The following is a 19,914-nucleotide window of genomic DNA, read 5'->3' on the forward strand; positions in this document are numbered from 1 at the left end:
GAAGGTGTTGTGTTACATACAGTGTATGAAGTATAATAAAGTAAAATACAACATACACTATGTGATGTGTGTGGAACTGGTTATTGTATACAGTGTATTTACATATACATCACATATTATTTGTGATTGTCGGTTTGTGGTTTGTAAAAACATTCAAGATAACTATACCACTTTAAGGTCAATAGGTCCAACAAATGATGAGCAAAATTAAAACCAAGAAACGAAACAGGTAAAAATGTTGATATATATTGGTACACTCACGTCAAAATGAAAAAGTGCATATGCTAACTCAAATCTTGTGATAAAGACAAACAGCTCTTGGATATTTCAAAATTTTGTACATGTATATTTTGAAAAGAACCTTCAATTTAGACTTGCTTTGTTGTAAAACATCTCTCTTATAAGTTGTAGATCAATGTAATCCAACAAAAACGTTTAACGGGAAATGGTTCATTGCATGATGACTGAACAACTGCAGTATAAAGTATTGTTGGTGTATGGTAGTATATTGTTTTTCAGATACGGGACCTGTGAATTTCCTCCGCAGCCTCCAAAAACACACACACACTACAGCATTTACACGCATGTATCTCGCACACAGTAAAATCCGTACTGAAATGACATTATCTGTTCAAGCCATATTATTTGATCTTACCATAAAAAACAAACAGGTGTATACTACATAATCTTCATAAGTAATACGTAAAATATATCGGGGGAAATGGCTATAACTGTGCTGTATAGCAGTTTCGTGTTTCTAGGGCTCACCAGTGGCATTAAAGATTACCATCAGTATAGAAATCAAATTCAAATAAAAAAATTGTTGAATAATAAGGGACAAACTATTCAATTTGTGTAAATTTTCAGATTCCCATTGATATATGTTGTTCATCTGTTCTCTATGATTAATATATCTTTATTTAGGACTTATATTTTGTTTTCTTATCGGATTTCTATTGATATTTCATAGGAGAGTTCAGAGGTCATTCAAACGTGATCTAATTAATTTGTTTAGGAATTTCAAAGACTCAAATACATGAAATGTCGACACTTTTCGAAAACCTTTTTCATGACTTGCAGTATCATTAATAATCCTCCTTTACTTAACAGGATTTCTAAAAAAATATTTTTTTTTATATGAACATATCAACCTAGTTGTCTCCCTTAACATGTAAACGAGCCAAACGATATCCGTGTGTTGTCTACAGATGTAAAAACCAGGAAGAATGTTATCTTATTTCACCAGTTCGGAGGCTAAAATGTGTAAGTGTATCCATATATAGACCTATATACAACATTTTAGATGTTGGATATCTATTTTTTCAACATTTAGTTGTACATTTTGTAAGAATACGTATTATGTGTAGTCTACACCAACATAAACAGAAAGTACATTCAGTTTTCACTAGAGACTAAATCGTATTTACACACTGTAATATGTATTGTGTTTAACATGGCGTTTTAGATAAAATAATCATTTCTATTGTGATGTACGTGTAGGTGTACTGTTGTAAATGATATAGTCTGTGTATTTGAATAGGTTTCTCTACCGGAAGTGGATACCACACAAGGGCAATCTGCTATCGTAATGATGAATCGTTATAACAACGGTTTGAGAGAAGAGGAAAGGTATGGAAGTTTCAAAACTAATTATTACATATTAAATGAGTAAATATTTAAATGTCATTTTTCAAAACTTACCATCCCATTATAGACATATGGAAATCGAAAGTAGATTATTTTGTTATTGTTGATGTTCAACAACGAAAAGTGGCTTGACGGTATATATTTACTTAAGTTTAAGCAAATTATGCCTACTTTTACCAAGGACTAAGCAATATGTATGTTAAGTTTTTAAACATTTACACAACAACATGTCAATATTTTTCAGATACTTTACCAAAACATGTCCCAGCAGATATTAGTCATTTACGACCCCAATATAACTAATTTTCTTCCGAAGCAATAATGAACCCATCTTCGATTAAATATAATGGCAACAGCTTATGTTCTTTAAAGAAACTGGAAGGAATTCTACAGAAGTTGTTATAGAGTACATGTACTAACTGTCAGCAGATATTTTTCTTTTAAAAAATCCAAAAGGTGTAATTATTTGACTTGTCAATGTTCTATCTTCAAGTAATTTGTCTATATTTAGTAATATTTGTACTTAAAGCAACATTAACAGTTCTGTGGTCTATGATCAACCTTAATGGTACAGTGTACATTGTATATGATTATACTTAGAATTAATCAGTGGCACTGATCAAAGACTAGTGAAATGATTTAAGTTTTGTTTTTAACTTGCAGATAAACAAGCAATAGGCATGGCAGAGGCTCATGTAGACAATCGATCTTTCAAATGTCTGATATGTCTCCATGAATGTAACACACCCCGACAGCTACCATGTTTTCACACGTTTTGCACGGGTTGTTTGGACACCTATATCAATTCTGAATACGTCACAGAAGATAACAGGACGTACTTCCCCTGTCCGGTATGCGAAAGTCCATGTTACCGTCACGACAAGAATGCTCCCGTTAGCTCGTGGGCCGGTTCGTTTCCTCGGAATCAGCTTTTTGCTTCCTCAACGTTCAAAGAGACAGAATCAGGTCAGACATTCTGCCACGGATGTCTAACTGACGACGAAGAGAACGTTGCTTCCTTCTGGTGTAAAGCATGCTCGGAAGCCTTGTGTCAGCCATGTCGCGTTGCACACCGACGAAGCAAATTACTTTCGACTCACAAAGTTATTGCCATAGACGAGGTTTCTAAGACAGATATACGCATGCCTGTATCCATTGTCAACACGTGTCCTCGTCATACGGGGAAGACGATCGAAGTATACTGCCACAACCACAACGCCTTATGCTGTGTTCTGTGCGTGACACTGTCACATAGAATGTGTACGCAGGTCAGTAGCCTTGAAGATACTACAATGATGTTCTCACTTGATCTCATCGAATGTGAGTTAGGCAAGATGAAGGACGAGTCAAAAACAATTGTTGAAGAGGACGAAAACAAACTGACCACTCTCGAAGACGATTACCAGAAAATGACCAGTAATATGGCCATGATGATCAAGAAAGCGAAAGATAAGATGGGTGATCTCCACCAACGTTTTCAAACCGGGTTAGACGTAACATACCGACGTCATCGAGAAAGTCTACATGAACGCTTACGCACCAATAGGATATTTCAAGCAAACATTGAAAACACCAACCAACTGATGAGGGTGGTGAAAGAAAAAAATCCTGTCGTTGATATATTTATTGTAACGGAACAATCCAAGACACAACTCCTAAGTCACGTGCGGCGTTTACAGCAGAAGACTGGAGACAAACACAACACATTTGAATTGAAGATTAGATATGACGACGTATTAGAGAAGGTCAACAACGTGATGACAACTGTAGGAAGATTAGAAGTCTCCTCTTCATTGTCATCGTCATCACAAGACTCCCTCACATCTATCAGACAAATCATTGACACACTCCACACAACATCGTCCGTGACATCGTTTTCCGAATCAACGTCCTCCTCGGACATGTTGAGTGATGTAGGACACGTGGCAGTTCCATCTTCGTCAATAGCGCCTCGTATTGACGTGTGGACTGGGTCTTTATCTCTGGTCAAGTCTGTACATAAAGGTTCCATCGGTGGGTTAGTGACTCCATGGCTGACAGGAGGGGTATTTATTGAAGGAGAAGGTCTACTCGCTACAGACTACAATAATAAAAAACTTTTACTGTTTGATGATAGCTATGAGTATTTAAGGCATTATGATATGGATAACAGTCCTATTGATATCACACGTGGATTTGAACCGAATCAGTTACTAATGACCCAGACAAATGGGTCAATCATTAGGTGTACATTTCGGGATGGTGTTCTTACCACTGTCGACAGTATAAGAAGTTATCCAAGTCAATGGGGTATAGATACTCTGGGAGATAACGTACTGATCGGGACTGATTATTCTGTCAAGATTTCAACATCTGATTTTAAACAGGTATCGTCAATACCTAACCTCAGTTACAGCACGTATGTGGCCGCATCAACCCGGGGACTCCTTTGCCACAGAGATGAAGACGTCATCGTTTGTCGGTCACGTGATGGGACGGAGGTGTTCCGGCATATGTGCAAAGGTATCAAACAGCCACGAGGAATTGTTGTTGATCAGGATGGTAATGTATACGTGTGTGGAATGAAATCGGGAGACATACACCTGATATCACATGACGGCTTCAAGGATCGAATCCTTCTCCCAAGAATGTCTGGAATCACTCAACCGTTCGCTGTAGTTCTCCATCCAACAAGACAGGAGATCATTGTGACATCAAGGCGGGAAAACGTGGCGTTTGAAGTGTACAAGTTTTGTGACCAGTGATTGGTTTAACTACATTGACTATCGAAATGTTTCATATGATTTCTACAATGGGTGTTTTACGAGAAATAAATACAATTCAAGTCACTGCATTCTACTTCATATAAGTTACGGAAATTGTTTTGTGCTCTGGTATTAATAATTTTTTCTTCATCGACTATTCAGTGTGTAATAGGCAATCAAATGCATAAAGCTTGAGTATAAATATATGTCAGGTAGGAATGACGAAATTAAAATAAGTTTCTACTAACATCTTGTTTGTTTCAAATTATTCATCCGATTGTTAACGTGACGAAATCATTGTTACGTCACATGTAATGGGAAACGTAATAAAAGTTGTACAGGATATCACTTTCTGTGTGTACTTCTATGACTTATCATTTATCTGTATCAACATAGAAAAGGTCTGTCTTCAGAGAAGTCAGAATTAACCCGTAAATATAACTTGAACTTCTATTACATATTTGGTTTGGGTTTTGAATTTCGACAGCTATGGTCATTGACTTGTATGTGAGGGATACATGCGTGTAGTAACTGTTTGTGTGTTTGAGACTACAGTATGTCCGTGCGTGTCTCTTTGTGATAGCGGGGAATTTATCTCTGATTTAATTTTTGATCTCAAAATATATCATTGTTAACATAACAAGGATAATGCAAATAGGTATAACATAGAAAATGTATAGAATATATATAGAAAATAAATCAGTACAGACAACTATTCCTGTGGCAGAGGAATTAGTTGAATTTTTTTTTCTTTTTTTTCTTTTTAACATATAAATTTAATACGTAGTTAATACGTAACTTGTTAAAATAAGCTGGTAAGATTATCCCCCTCACATATAAATTACTTATATAATTACATATATTACATATATAATTACTTTTATAAATATAAGACAGCTACTGATTTTTTTCACCTCCCTTTCAATTTAAATCCTCTGTCTTTTTGTGAATCGTCTACTGCCGCTTTTTTCCGCATTGTTTTATTTTACTTATATACACTATTATTATCCACGCATACAGTCGCAAGCACCATATGGACTCCCCAGACCATATATACATCCAGTCAAGCCCGGCAAAACCATTAAGTACTGTACCTTACGGAAGCAGTGACGTCCTGGACTGTCGGACGTAACTGGTGGTCTTAGGCCCGGGGTCCATAACAGACAAAATATTTACCGCCCCTATTTGACCACCAATCTACAAACAATAATTTCTCTTTTGAACATACATACATATATACCCATATTCTATTTTGTAAAGATAACTAACATACATATAAAGATAAGTTTTTATTTAATTATAAAGTTAGCCTTTTGGCTCCCTTCGGTCGCCCTCCCACGACAAGAAAACTATAACTTGGAAATATTTCTGCACCACAATAGAGCGACTGGCGTACATGGGCTTGCCCAAAACGCTACACCCCATGATTTGTTCTATAAACATTTACAGGAGTTCGATTATAATTATCAGTCGATACCACAACACAATTGGCAGTAATCCATGAAATGAGTAAGTGGTATGACAATGCAAGAAATATCGTATGTATAAGCTGAAACGCCGAAATGGCAGCTCCGAATGTATGTTCGCCAGGGAGTTGAGAAAGACATTGACTGGTTGTTAAAATCCAAATAACCACAGAAAAGAATTTGTGAAACACTTTAAGGCGGTTATGTTGCTGTGATATAACTGTATATAATATTTCAAGCTATTATCATCATTATATTTTCCTATTGAAATCTTCTGTTGATACATTTTGTTTTCATCTTCATTTGAGATTAAGGTTTTGTTTTTCACATCGGTTTTCTCTTAATATATCATAGGAGAGGTCAGAAATAATTAAGAATTATCTAATTAGTTTCTTAAGGCATTTCAAAGAGCCTCAATTATATGAAATATCGGCACTTTTCGTTACACTTTTGTCTTGGCTTGTAGTAACACAGGTAATATAATTTTTAGTTGAAAGCATTTGTTGAAATTCAATCATCGATTTTTGATGGGAACATATTTACTCCGTGTTGTCTCCCTTAGCACGGAAACGAGGCGCACAAAGTGTCATGCAGACGTCTGTTCTTAGGCAAAACGGTGTAAGTATATCCATATATAGGCATATATTCAACACAATAGATGTTGGTTGTGTGTTCTTCTTTTGTTTTATATACAGTAATGTGTAAGATTATAAGATTGTCTGTGTAGTCAACAGCATAAACTGAAAATACATTAATTCTCACGGTTTCTACTGAGGACCAAAATCGCGTTTGTTTGCACACCCATGTACAACGTGTTTTGTTTTATATCACGTCTTAGATAAGATTAAAACATTTCAATGATTGTGATGTATGTGTTTGTATACCGTTGTGGAACAGGTGTCTGTACCGGAAGTGGAGTGAATCTTTAAACGTCTGTTGTTTTTTAATGTACAATCCTGTTATAGGTATATGGAAATCGAAAGTACAGACAAGGGTTTCCCGTGTAAATTTATTGTTTTTTATTGATGCTCAACAACGATTAGTTGTTGGATATCAGACCTATGTTTCACTTAAGTTTAAACAATTTATGGCTATTTTAACCACAGAATAAGCAAAATCTACACGTTTACACAGGCAAATGTTTGCCAGATACCAATGTTTACAAAAATATGTCCCAACAGTTACCAGCCAACTCCGACCTCAAAATAACTAATTACACTCCTAAGCAATAACGAATTCATTTTTGTTTTTAAATACTTTAAAAAGGTAATATGGTTATAATGGCAACATACATTTTTATTATGTTTTCTACAGAAACTGGAAGGAAACCTACAAACGCTAATATTCTAGAGTACATATACATACTGTTGACAGATATTTTCATACAAAACCCCAACAATATAATAATTCAATTATTTGACTTGTCAATATCCTATCTTCAAGTGATTTGTCTATATTTTGTAACACCACTAAACGTTATATCTTACACTTAATTATAAAGTAATCGTTCTGTGGTCTTTGATCAAACTTGTCGTTGTCAAGTTTATGGCATATTGTTAAACATGATATTTATAATTAATCAGTAGAAATTATAAAACACTCGTGAAATGATTTATGTTTTCGATTTTTACTTGCAGATACAACAACAATAGTCATGGCGGAGGCTCTTATAGACAATCAACCCTTCAAATGTCTGATATGTCTCCAGGAATGTAACATACCCCGACAGCTACCATGTTTTCACACGTTTTGCACCGGTTGTTTAAACACCTATATTAATTCAGAATACGTCACAGAAGATAACAGGACGTACTTCCCCTGTCCGGTATGCGAAAGTCCGTGTTACCCTCAAAACAAGGATGCTCCCGTTAGTTCTTGGGCCGGTTCGTTTCCTCGGAACCAGCTGTTCGCTTCATCAACGTATAAAGAGACAGAATCAGGTCAGACATTCTGCCACGGATGTCTAACTGACGACGAAGAGAACGTTGCTTCCTTCTGGTGTAAAGCATGCTCGGAAGCCTTGTGTCAGCCATGTCGCGTTGCACACCGACGAAGCAAATTACTTTCAACGCACAAAGTCATTGCCATAGACGAGGTTTCTAAGACGGATATACGCATGCCTGTATTCATTGACAACACGTGTCCTCATCATACGGGAAAGACGATCGAAGTATACTGCCACGACCACAACGCCTTATGCTGTGTTCTGTGCGTGACACTGTCACATAGAAGGTGTACGAATGTTAGTAGCCTTGGAGATACTACAAAGATGTTCTCACTTGATCTCATCGAATGTGAGTTAGAAAAGATGAAGGACGAGTCAAAAACGATTGTCGAAGAGGACGAAAACAAACTGACCACTCTCGAAGACGATTACCAGAAAATGACCAGCAATGTGGCCACGATGATCAAGAAAGCGAAAGATAAGCTGGATGATCTTCACAAACGTTTTCAAACCGGGTTAGACGTAACATACCGACGTCATCGAGAAAGTCTACATGAACGCTTACGCACCAATAGGATATTTCAAGCAAACATTGAAAACACCAACCAACTGATGAGGGTGGTAAAAGGAAAAAGTCCTGACGTTGATACATTTATTGTAACGGAACAATCCAAGACACAACTCCTAAGTCACGTGCGGCGTTTACAGCAGAGGACTGGAAGCAAGCACAACACATTTGAATTGAAGATTAGATATGACGACGTATTAGAGAAGGTCGTCAACGTGATGACAACTGTGGGAAGATTAGAAGTCTCCTCTTCATTGTCATCGTCATCACAAGACTCCCTCACATCTATCAGAAAAACCATTGACACACTCCAGGCAACATCGTCCGTGACATCGTTTTCCGAATCAACGTCCTCCTCGGACATGCTGAGAGATGTAGGACACGTGGCAGTTCCATCTTCAGTCAGTAGCGCCTCGTATTGACGTGTGGACTGGGTCTTTATCTCTGGTCAAGTCTGTACATAAAGGTTCCATCGGTGGGTCAGTGACTACATGTCTGACAGGAGGGATATTTATTGAAGGAGAAGGGTCTACTCGCTACAGACTACTACAAACAAACAACTTTTACTGTTTGATGATAGCTATGAGTATATCAGGCATTATGATGTGGATAACCTTCCTATTGATATCACACGTGGATTTGAACCGAATCAGTTACTAATGACCCAGACAAATGGGTCAGTCATTAAGTATACATTTCGGGATGGTGTCCTAACCACTGTCGACAGGATACGTAGTACTCAACAATGTTGGGGTATAGATATTCTGGGAGATAACATACTGCTCGGGACTGAAAGTTCTGTCGAGATTTTAACATCTGACTTTAAACAGATAGCAGCCTCTATACCTAAACGCGGTTACAATACTTCCGTCGCCGCATCACCAAATGGACTCTTTTACCACGGAGATGAAGACGTCATCGTATGTCGGTCACATGATGGGAAGGAAGTGTTCCGGCATATGTGTAAAGGTATCAAAGAGCTACGAGGAATTGTTGTTGACCAGGATGGTAATGTATACGTATGTAGAATGGAGTCGGGAGACATACACCTGATATCACATGACGGCTCAAGGGAGAGAGTCCTTCTCCTAAGAATGTGTGGAATCACTCGACCGTACGCTATTGTTCTCCATCCAACAAGACAGGAGATCATTGTGACGTCATGGCAGGAAAACGTGGTGTTTGAAGTGTACAAGTTTTGTGACCAGTGATTGGTGTAACTACACTGATTATCGAAATGTGTTCTGTGATTTCCACGATGTCTGTTTCATGAGGAATTAAATTAATTAATGTCACTACATACTATTTCATATAAGTTACGGGAATTGTGTGTGCACTAGCATTAATCATTAAACCTTAACCGACTAACCATTGTTTGATAACCAAGGGGAAAAGGGAATGATTAACATTATGGGTGCGCGATAGGGTATCCCACCCAAGGACTCTCAGTGTTTGATGTCCGGTTCAAGCTATGAGCACTAACACATACAGCCATTAGCGAGAACTACTCTCAAACGTCGATACTAAACTGCAGTCTTCTTATTGGTGTGAATAAATGAAATGTATAAAAGTTACCCTATTCCAGTGCGTATATATTTACGATGTCGTGTAGGAGAGAATAGACTGACAACTGTTTATTTTCTACTAACATGTACTTAACTTATTGTTACTTAATTATTCCTCCGATTGTTAACCTGACGAACTATTTTTTCCTCACATGTACCGTGAAACGTAATTAAGTTTGACACGATATCTATTTCTGTGTGTATTTCTATGACTTATCATTTCTCTGTATCAATATAGAAAATTTATTTTGTTTACGCGTTGATAATGGGTGAAGTAGTTGCCCCATTTTGTAAATACTGAGCGCAAATGTATACTTGTTACAGGAAAGTGAGAGAACAATACATCTGATAATTTAAATAGGTCATTTAGAAGAACAATTAAGATCTTATATTCACAGATAATAAAACAGAGGTTCTATATGTCCGTGCGTCATAATAACCCATCTCAGGTTGGGTTGGAATAACACGGATACGTTTTGAAAAGCTGATTTCAACAAAAATCAGTTCTCAGTATAGCTAATTTTTATTATTTACTGGAAGGTTTGTTCGGAATGATATTCCGTAAGTGAAGGGTGGGTTGAGATTTCAAATTCGTAATCTGTATACACATTTTTGTTTAAGTTACCGTCACAGGTACACTTTAAGCAATTGAAATAATTAGTTAATATAAGATTGTGAATTGTCTATACACGTTACATGTACTTGTCAGTGCTGTGTTGTAATGTGGAAAGTACCTTGTCTAATTTAGTAACGCAGTGTCATGTACGTGTAGTCCATACTGTGTATGTCCATATTTGGTGGTGTTTACGACTTATATGTAAATTAGGGTATGAAAGTGTAAGAAATCGTGCAAGAGTGAGAGCGAGAATAGTAAAACCCGTGGGTTATGGTAGAACGCCGCAGTAGCCATTCATAGGTCGGTAGGACATATCCTCTGGGGTCCGGTGACCAATTATGTAACAGACATGTGTACAGACTTACCGTTTTACCAGACATAACAGTCTTGGAAGGTATGTTATCCTGACAAATATAATAGAATGACTAATAATTATAACTTTATTTAATAGATAGAATCATTACAGTCAGTTAATATGTTGTCGAGTACATGTAGGCTACGTATGTATATCATACAGGCTATTTTGTGTTTCAGAGGGTTTTCCTTTTGTATCAAGTTATGTCCTAATCTCCGGTAGTAAAATATAGAAAGAACCAGCAGGAGTGTGTTCGTTTTCCTTCCTGTGACATACTTTTAGAGCAATGTAGACCATGTTGGACAATATTCTCGCTTTTGAGAGTTTTATCACAGGCGATACAAAAACAGTGCATTTGATACACACTATAAAGAGGTATGTCGACCTGTCATGTTGAAGAGTGACTTGACCATACTCGAATGTAACCTTACAATGGTGTGTCAAATGATTCATAAAACAACATTTTCTGCAGTAACATTCTGTCCTGACGTAATTGTCCAAATAAACTGTGCAAAATATGTGAAAGCACGAGTCGCAGGGAACTACAAATCTCAAGGCAAAGAAAACAATTGAAGGATGGACCTTTAGAACAAGTTCATGTTTCCGCAATAACCCTTTTGTGTCTAAAATGAAAAACGAACATCCAGATACTTCTATTTCAATATTCCTTCAGTCGGGTTATTATAATTATATGACCTTTCTTTGTTGGTGATTATATTTCAATCATAGGTTATTAGGACATCAATTTGCATTTACAGATGTGATACACTGTAATCTTTATGTTTACTCTAATAAAGTAAAGTCAATGGGATCGATTTGACTTGGAATTTTTAACATACTATTGAGTTGAATTAAACTGGGACAGGATGCGTGATAATTACAACAAAATTAGTCATCTATATCATGGATAGAAGTCATACACACACAATAATGAAACAAATAGGGTTATTGATATATAGATTGTTGAAGCTAACAATGAAAAACGTTAATGGTACAATTGATGCTCAATTTAGGTTAGAAAAAAAGCTTTTCAAATATTATTTTATTAACCAGCTTGAAAAAAGTTTATCTCCTGTTCAAGATGAGCGATTTTTGTTAATGTCTGAGCAGTATTTCGGTGTTCAATAAGTATGATTATGATTGCTCTGTTAAATCCACACAGAAAGTTTTTAAAATAAAAAGGACATTTAAGGAAAGTTATCTCTTCTAAATATATCAGGTTTAAAACTCATTCTACTATTAAGCTGATGGTTATAGAAAAGGAATCGCCACAAACTTACACCGTTGTAGACGGATTGCTGTAAAGTTTGTATAATATGTGTAAAATGTGTAGTATTTGAGGCGAGTACGGTGTGTGTGTATATATGCACATGTATATTGGTCTCGGGTAGATAAACTAGTGCATATGAGGTAGCTTTAAATAGAAATGACCTGTTAGCAGGGTATTGTTCTCACTGATACAATAACTGTGGACGCATCACACCATATTTCATGTACAGTGAATGGGTTTGATTTGATTGTATTTACTGTCGGTCATCACACGAGTGTAGAGCACTAAATATTTACCTGAAATAGTCATTGAATTTTAAGGTGTTGTGTTACATATGATGTATAATAAAGTAAAATACAATATACAATATGTGATTTGTTTAGAAACGGTAATTGTATATTAACATATACATCACATGTGATTTGTGATTGTCGTTCTGTGATTGGTAAAAATATTCAAGATAACTAAAGCACTCTAATGTTAATGGGCCAACAAATGATGAGCAAAATTAAAACTAACAAACGAAACATGTAAAAAGGTAAATACATATTGGTACACTCACGTCGAAATGAAAAGTGCATATGCTTACCCAAATCTTGTGATGAAGACAAACAGCTCTCAGATATTTCTAACTTGTGTACATGTATATGCTAACAATTTTGAAAATAACCTTCAATTTAGACTTGCTTTGTTGTAAACACTCTCTCGTGTAAGTTGTAAATCAATGTAATCCAATAAAAATGTTTAACGGGAAATGGTTCATTGCATGATGATCATACAACTACAATATAAAGTATTGTTGGTGTATGGTATTATATTTTTTCATATGATACGGAACCTGTTAATTTCCACCGCAGCCTCCAAAAACATACACACTACAGCATTTACACGCATGTATCTCGCACACAGGAGAAGCCGTACTGAAATTACATTATCTGTTCAAAGCAAACCATATTGGATCATACCATATAAATCACACAAGTATATACTGATTTTAAATATTCATAACTAATAGTAACTTTATATAGGATTTAGATTTTGTTTTCACATCAGGTTTCTATTAATATTTCAGAGGAGACTTCAGAGGTCATTGAAACGTGATCTAATTTATATGTTTAGGAATTTCAAAGACTCAAATACATGAAATAGCGACACTTCTGGAAAAACTTTTGTCATGACTTGCAGTATCATACATAATCATACTTTAGTTGACAGAATTTGTTAAAATCATATTTTTTATATGAACATATCAACCTAGTTGTCTCCCTTAACATGGAAACGAGCCAAACAATGTCCGTGTGTTGTAGAATCTATACAGATGTAAAAACCAGGAAGAACGTTATCTTATTTCACGAGTTCGGAGGCTAAAATGTGTAAGTGTATCCATATATTGACCTATATACAACATTTTAGATGTTGGATGTCTATTTTTTTCAACATTTAGTTGTACATTTTGTAAGAATACGTATTATGTGTAGTCTACAGCAATATAAACAGAAAATACATTCAGTTTTCACGAGGGACTAAATCGTATTTACACACTGTAAAATGCATTGTGTTTAACATGGTGTTTTAGATAAGATTATCTTTTCTTTTGTAATGTACATGTAGGTGTACCGTTGCAAATGATATAGTCTGTGTATTTGAACAGGTTTTCTTCCGGAAGTGGATACCACACAAGGTCAATCTGCTATTCGTAAGGATGAATCATTATAACAATGATTTAAGGAAAGATTGTGAGAGGAAAGGTAAGGAAGTGTCAAATAATTATTACAAATTAAATGAGTAAATATTTCAATGTCATTTTTTAAAACTTACAATCCCACTATAGGCATATGGAAATCGAAAGTAGATTATTTTTGTTATTGTTGATGTTCAACAACGAATAGTGGCTGGATATTATATATTCACCTAAGTTTAAGATAATTATGCCGACTTTTACCACGGACTAAGCAATGTGTATGTTAATTTTTTACACATTTACACAATAACATGTCAATATTTTTCAGATGCTTTACCAAAACATGTCCCAGCAGATATTAGTCATTTCCGACCCCAATATAACTAATTTTCTTCCGAAGCAATAATGAACCCATCTTCGATTAAATATAATGGCAACAGCTTATGTTCTCTAAAGAATCTGGAAGGAATTCTACAGAAGTTGTTATAGAGTACATGTACTAACTGTCAGCAGATATTTTTCTTTTAAAAAATCCAAAAGGTGTAATTATTTGACTTGTCAATGTTCTACCTTCAAGTAATTTGTCTATATTTAGTAATATCGCTACTTAAAGCAACAGTTCTATGGTCTATGATCAACCTTAATGGTACAGTGTACATTGTATAAGATTATACTTAGAATTAATCAGTGGCACTGATCAAAGACTAGTGAAATGATTTAAGTTTTGTTTTTAACTTGCAGATAAACAAGCAATAGGCATGGCAGAGGCTCATGTAGACAATCGATCTTTCAAATGTCTGATATGTCTCCAGGAATGTAACACACCCCGACAGCTACCATGTTTTCACACGTTTTGCACGGGTTGTTTAAACACCTATATTAATTCTGAATACGTCACAGAATATAACAGGACGTACTTCCCCTGTCCGGTATGCGAAAGTCCGTGCTACCCTCACGACAAGGATGCTCCCGTTAGTTCTTGGGCCGGTTCGTTTCCTCGAAATCAGCTATTTGCTTCCTCAACGTTCAAAGAGACAGAATCAGGTCAGACATTCTGCCACGGATGTCTAACTGACGACGAAGAGAACGTTGCTTCCTTCTGGTGTAAAGCATGCTCGGAAGCCTTGTGTCAGCCATGTCGCGTTGCACACCGACGAAGCAAATTACTTTCAACGCACAAAGTCATTGCCATAGACGAGGTTTCTAAGACGGATATACGCATGCCTGTATTCATTGACAACACGTGTCCTCATCATACGGGAAAGACGATCGAAGTATACTGCCACGACCACAACGCCTTATGCTGTGTTCTGTGCGTGACACTGTCACATAGAAGGTGTACGAATGTTAGTAGCCTTGGAGATACTACAAAGATGTTCTCACTTGATGTCATCGAATGTGAGTTAGAAAAGATGAAGGACGAGTCAAAAACGATTGTCGAAGAGGACGAAAACAAACTGACCACTCTCGAAGACGATTACCAGAAAATGACCAGCAATGTGGCCACGATGATCAAGAAAGCGAAAGATAAGCTGGATGATCTTCACAAACGTTTTCAAACCGGGTTAGACGTAACATACCGACGTCATCGAGAAAGTCTACATGAACGCTTACGCACCAATAGGATATTTCAAGCAAACATTAAAAACACCAACCAACTGATGAGGGTGGTAAAAGGGAAAAGTCCTGACGTTGATGCATTTATTGTAACGGAACAATCCAAGACACAACTCCTAAGTCACGTGCGGCGTTTACAGCAGAGGACTGGAGACAAGCACAATACTTTTGAATTGAAGATGAGATATGACGACGTATTAGAGAAGGTCATCAACGTGATGACAACTGTGGGAAGATTAGAAGTCTCCTCTTCATTGTCATCGTCATCACAAGACTCCCTCACATCTATCAGACAAACCATTGACAAACTCCAGGCCACATCGTCCGTGACATCGTTTTCCGAATCAACGTCCTCCTCGGACATGCTGTCGTCAATAGCGCCTCGCATTGACGTGTGGACTGGGTCTTTATCTCTGGTCAAGTCTGTACATAAAGGTTCCATCGGTGGGTCAGTGACTCCATGTCTGACAGGAGGGATATTTATTGAAGGAGAATGTCTACTCGCTACAGACTACACAAACAAAAAACTTTTACTGTTTGATGATAGCTATGAGTATGTCAGGCATTATGATGTGGATAACAGTCCTATTGATATCACATGTAGATTTGAACCGAATCAGTTACTAATGACCCAGCCAAATGGGTCAGTCATTAAGTATACATTTCGGGATGGTGTCCTAACCACTGTCGACAGGATACGTAGTACTCAACAATGTTGGGGTATAGATATTCTGGGAGATAACATACTGCTCGGGACTGAAAGTTCTGTCGAGATTTTAACATCTGACTTTAAACAGGTAGCAGCCTCTATACCTAAACGCGGTTACAATACTTCCGTCGCCGCATCACCAAATGGACTCTTTTACCACGGAGATGAAGACGTCATCGTATGTCGGTCACATGATGGGAAGGAAGTGTTCCGGCATATGTGTAAAGGTATCAAAGAGCTACGAGGAATTGTTGTTGACCAGGATGGTAATGTATACGTATGTGGAATGGAGTCGGGAGACATACACCTGATATCACATGACGGCTCAAAGGATCGAATCCTTCTCCCAAGAATGTCTGGAATCGCTCGACCGTACGCCATACTTCACCATCCAAGAAGACAGGAGATCATTGTGACATCATGGCAGGAAAACGTGGTGTTTGAAGTGTACAAGTTTTGTGATCAGTGATTGGTGTAACTACACTGACTATCGAAATGTTTTCTGTGATTTCCACGATGTCTGTTTCATGAGGAATCAAATAAATTAATGTCACTACATACTATTTCATATAAGTTTCGGGAATTGTTTTGTGCACTAGCATTAATCAATAAACATTAACCGACTAACCAGTGTTTGATAACCAAGGGAAAAATGGAATGATTAACATTATGGGTGCGCGATAGGGTATCCCACCCAAGGACTCTCAGTGTTTGATGTCCGGGCAAGTTATGGGCACTAACACGTACAGCCATTAGCGAGAACTACTTTCAAACGTCGATACTAAGCTGCAGTTTTCTTATTGATGTGAATATAAATCAAATGTATAAATGTTATCCTATTCCAGTGCGTATATATTTACGATGTCGTGTAGGAGAGAATAGACAGACAACTGTTTATTTTCTACTAACATGTACTTAACTTATTTGTTACTTAATTATTCCTCCGAATGTTAACCTGACGAACTATTTTTTCCTCACATGTACCGTGAAACGTAATTAAGTTTGACACGATATCTATTTCAGTGTGTATTTCTATGACTTATCATTTCTCTTTATCAACATAGAAAAATTTCTTTTGTTTACGCATTGATAATGGGTGCAGTAGTTGCCCCATTTCGTAAATACTTAGCGCAAATGTATACTTGTTACAGGAAAGCGAGAGAACAATACATCTGATAATTTAAATAGGTCATTTAGAAGAACAATTAAGATCTTATATTCACAGATAATAAAACAGAGGTTCTATATGTCCGTGCGTCATAATAACCCATCTCGGGTTGGGTTGGAATAACACGGATACGTTTTGAAAAGCTGATTTCAACAAAAATCAGTTCTCAGTATAGCTAATTTTTATTATTTACTGGAAGGTTAGTTCGGAATGATATTCCGTAAGTGAAGGGTGGGTTGAGATTTCAAATTCGTAATCGGTATACACATTTTTGTTTAACTTACCGTCACAGGTACAATTTAATTTAATTGAAATAATTAGTTAATATAAGATTGTGAATTGTCTATACACGTTACATGTATTTGTCAGTGCTGTGTTGTAATGTGGAAGTACCTTGTCCAATTTCGTAACATAGTGTCATGTACGTGTAGTCCATACTGTGTATGTCCATATTTGGTGGTGTTTACGACTTATATGTAAATTAGGGTATGAAAGTGTAAGAAATCGTGTAAGAGTGAGAGTGAGAATAGTAAAACCCGTGGGTCAGGGTAGAACGCCGCAGTAGCCGTTCATAGGTCGGTAGGACATATCCTCTGGGGTCCGGTGACCAATTATGTAACAGACATGTGTACAGACTTGCCGTTTTACCAGACATAACAGTCTTGGAAGGTATGTTATCCTGACAAATAAAATAGAATGACTAATAATTATAACTTTATTTAATAGATAGAATTATTACAGTCAGTTAATATTGTGTCGAGTACATGTAGGCTACGTATGTATATCATACTTATACAGGCTATTTTGTGTTTCAGGGGTTTTTCCTTTTGTATCAAGTTATGTCCTAATCTCCAGTAGTAAAATATAGAAAGAACCAGCAGGAGTGTGTTCGTTTTCCTTCCTGTGACATACTTTTAGAGCAATGTAGACCATGTGGACAATATTCTCGCTTTTGAGAGTTTTTATCACAGGCGATACAAAAGCCGTGCATTTGATACACAATTTAAAGAGGTATGTGGACCTGTCGTGTTGAAGAGTGATTTGACCATAATCGCGTGTAACTTCACAATGGTGTGTCAAATGATTCAGAAAACAACATTTTCTGCAATAACATTCTGTCCTGACGTAATTGTCCAAATAAGCAGTGCAAAGTATGTAAAACACGATCACAGTCGCAGGGAACTTCAAACCTAAGGCAAAGTAAGCAATTGAAGGATGGTACTTTAGAACACGTTCATGTTTCCGCCATAACCTTTCCGTGCCTAAAACGAAAAACGAACATCCAGATACTTCTATTTCAATATTCCTTCAGTCGGGATATTATAATTATATTACCTTTCTTTGTTGGTGATTAGATTTCAATCATAGATTATTAGGACACCAATTTGCATGTACAGATGTGTTTTACATTATCGATTGTCGGAGGTGACAGAAGTCAATGGGATCGGTTTGAATTAGCATTTTTAACATCCTATTGAGTCGATTTAAACTGGGAACAAGATGCATGAAAATTACAACAAAATGAGTCATCTATATCATTGATAGAAGTCAAACACACAAAAGAAATATGACAAATGTTGAAGTTAACAATGAAAAACGTTAATGGTACAATTGATGCTCAATTTAGGTTAGAAAAGAAACTTTTCAAATAGAATTTTATTAACCAGCTTGGGAAAAGTGTATCTCCTGTTCAAGATGAGCGATTTTTGTTAATGTCTGAGCAGTATTTCGGTGTTCAATAAGTCTGATTATGATTGCTCTGTTAAATCCACACAGAAAGTTTTTAAGATAAAAAGGACATTTAAGAAAAAGTTATCTCTTATAAATATATCAGGTTTAAAACTCATTCTACCATTTAGCTGATGGTTATAGAAAAGGAATCGCCACAAACTTACACCGTTATAGACGGATTGCGGTACAGTTTTGATGTGTAAAATGTGTAGTATTTGTGGCGAGTACGGTGTGTGTGTATATATGCACATGTATAGGTAGTCTCGGGTGGATAAACTAGTGCATATAAGGTTGCTTTAAATAGAAATGACCTGTTAGCAGGGAATTGTTCTCATTGATACAATAACTGTGGACGCATCACATAATATTTCATGTACAGTGAATGGGTTTCATTTGATTGTATTTACTGTCGGTCTTCACACGAGTGTAGAGCACTAAATATTTACCTGAAATAGTTATTGATTTTTTAAGGTGTTGTGTTCCATATGATGTATAATAAAGTAAAATACAATATACAATATGTGATTTGTTTGGAAACGGTAATTGTATATTAACATATACATCACATGTGATTTGTGATTGTCGTTCTGTGATTGGTTAAAATATTCAAGATAACTATACCACTTTAAGGTTAAATGGGCCAACAAATGATTAGCAAAATTAAAACTAACAAACAGAAATGTAAAAATGTTAATATATATTGGTACACCCACGTTAAAATGAAAAAGTGCATATGCTTACCCAAATCTTGTGATGAAGACAAACAGCTCTCAGATATTTCAAACTTGTGTACATGTATATGCTAACAATTTTGAAAAGAACCTTAAATATA

General features: G+C 36.3%; 3 protein-coding genes across 4 annotated transcripts; all 3 read left to right on the forward strand.

Annotated features, from left to right (window-relative positions):
* The first annotated feature begins 1,170 nt into the window (after nt 1–1,170).
* On the forward strand, nt 1,171–4,847 carry LOC117321303 (E3 ubiquitin-protein ligase Midline-1-like). Its single transcript, XM_033875778.1, has 3 exons — nt 1,171–1,263; nt 1,541–1,629; nt 2,311–4,847. The coding sequence occupies exon 3, from the start codon at nt 2,328–2,330 to the stop codon at nt 4,389–4,391; it is 2,064 nt and encodes a 687-aa protein (XP_033731669.1). The 5' UTR covers nt 1,171–1,263; nt 1,541–1,629; nt 2,311–2,327; the 3' UTR covers nt 4,392–4,847.
* A 2,664-nt stretch (nt 4,848–7,511) lies between these two features.
* On the forward strand, nt 7,512–8,792 carry LOC117321296 (protein PML-like). Its single transcript, XM_033875768.1, has one exon. The coding sequence runs from the start codon at nt 7,512–7,514 to the stop codon at nt 8,790–8,792; it is 1,281 nt and encodes a 426-aa protein (XP_033731659.1).
* Nucleotides 8,793–9,591: 799 nt separating this feature from the next.
* LOC117321302 (protein PML-like) lies at nt 9,592–18,256 on the forward strand. 2 transcript variants are annotated; one of them, XM_033875775.1, is made up of 3 exons: nt 9,592–10,945; nt 13,828–13,924; nt 14,599–18,256. In XM_033875775.1, exons 2-3 carry the CDS (start codon nt 13,879–13,881, stop codon nt 16,650–16,652), a joined length of 2,100 nt encoding a protein of 699 aa, XP_033731666.1. In that variant the 5' UTR covers nt 9,592–10,945; nt 13,828–13,878; the 3' UTR covers nt 16,653–18,256. The 2 variants fall into 2 exon arrangements, with proteins under 2 accessions (XP_033731666.1, XP_033731668.1); XM_033875777.1 differs by lacking the exon at nt 9,592–10,945 and adding an exon at nt 13,443–13,549.
* Nucleotides 18,257–19,914: the final 1,658 nt, after the last annotated feature.

The sequence above is a fragment of the Pecten maximus genome, unplaced genomic scaffold (genome assembly GCF_902652985.1).
Source record: "Pecten maximus unplaced genomic scaffold, xPecMax1.1, whole genome shotgun sequence".
NCBI classification, from domain to species: domain Eukaryota; kingdom Metazoa; phylum Mollusca; class Bivalvia; order Pectinida; family Pectinidae; genus Pecten; species Pecten maximus.

Excerpts from the sequence above, each read along its gene's own strand:
- LOC117321296 (XM_033875768.1), top strand. The coding sequence starts at position 7,512 with ATGGCGGAGGCTCTTATAGACAATCAACCCTTCAAATGTCTGATATGT.
- LOC117321302 (XM_033875775.1), top strand. The coding sequence starts at position 13,879 with ATGAATCATTATAACAATGATTTAAGGAAAGATTGTGAGAGGAAAG. Across the intron at positions 13,925-14,598 it reads GAAAGATTGTGAGAGGAAAG|ATAAACAAGCAATAGGCATG; the intron begins GTAAGGAAGTGT and ends TTTAACTTGCAG.
- LOC117321303 (XM_033875778.1), top strand. The coding sequence starts at position 2,328 with ATGGCAGAGGCTCATGTAGACAATCGATCTTTCAAATGTCTGATATGT.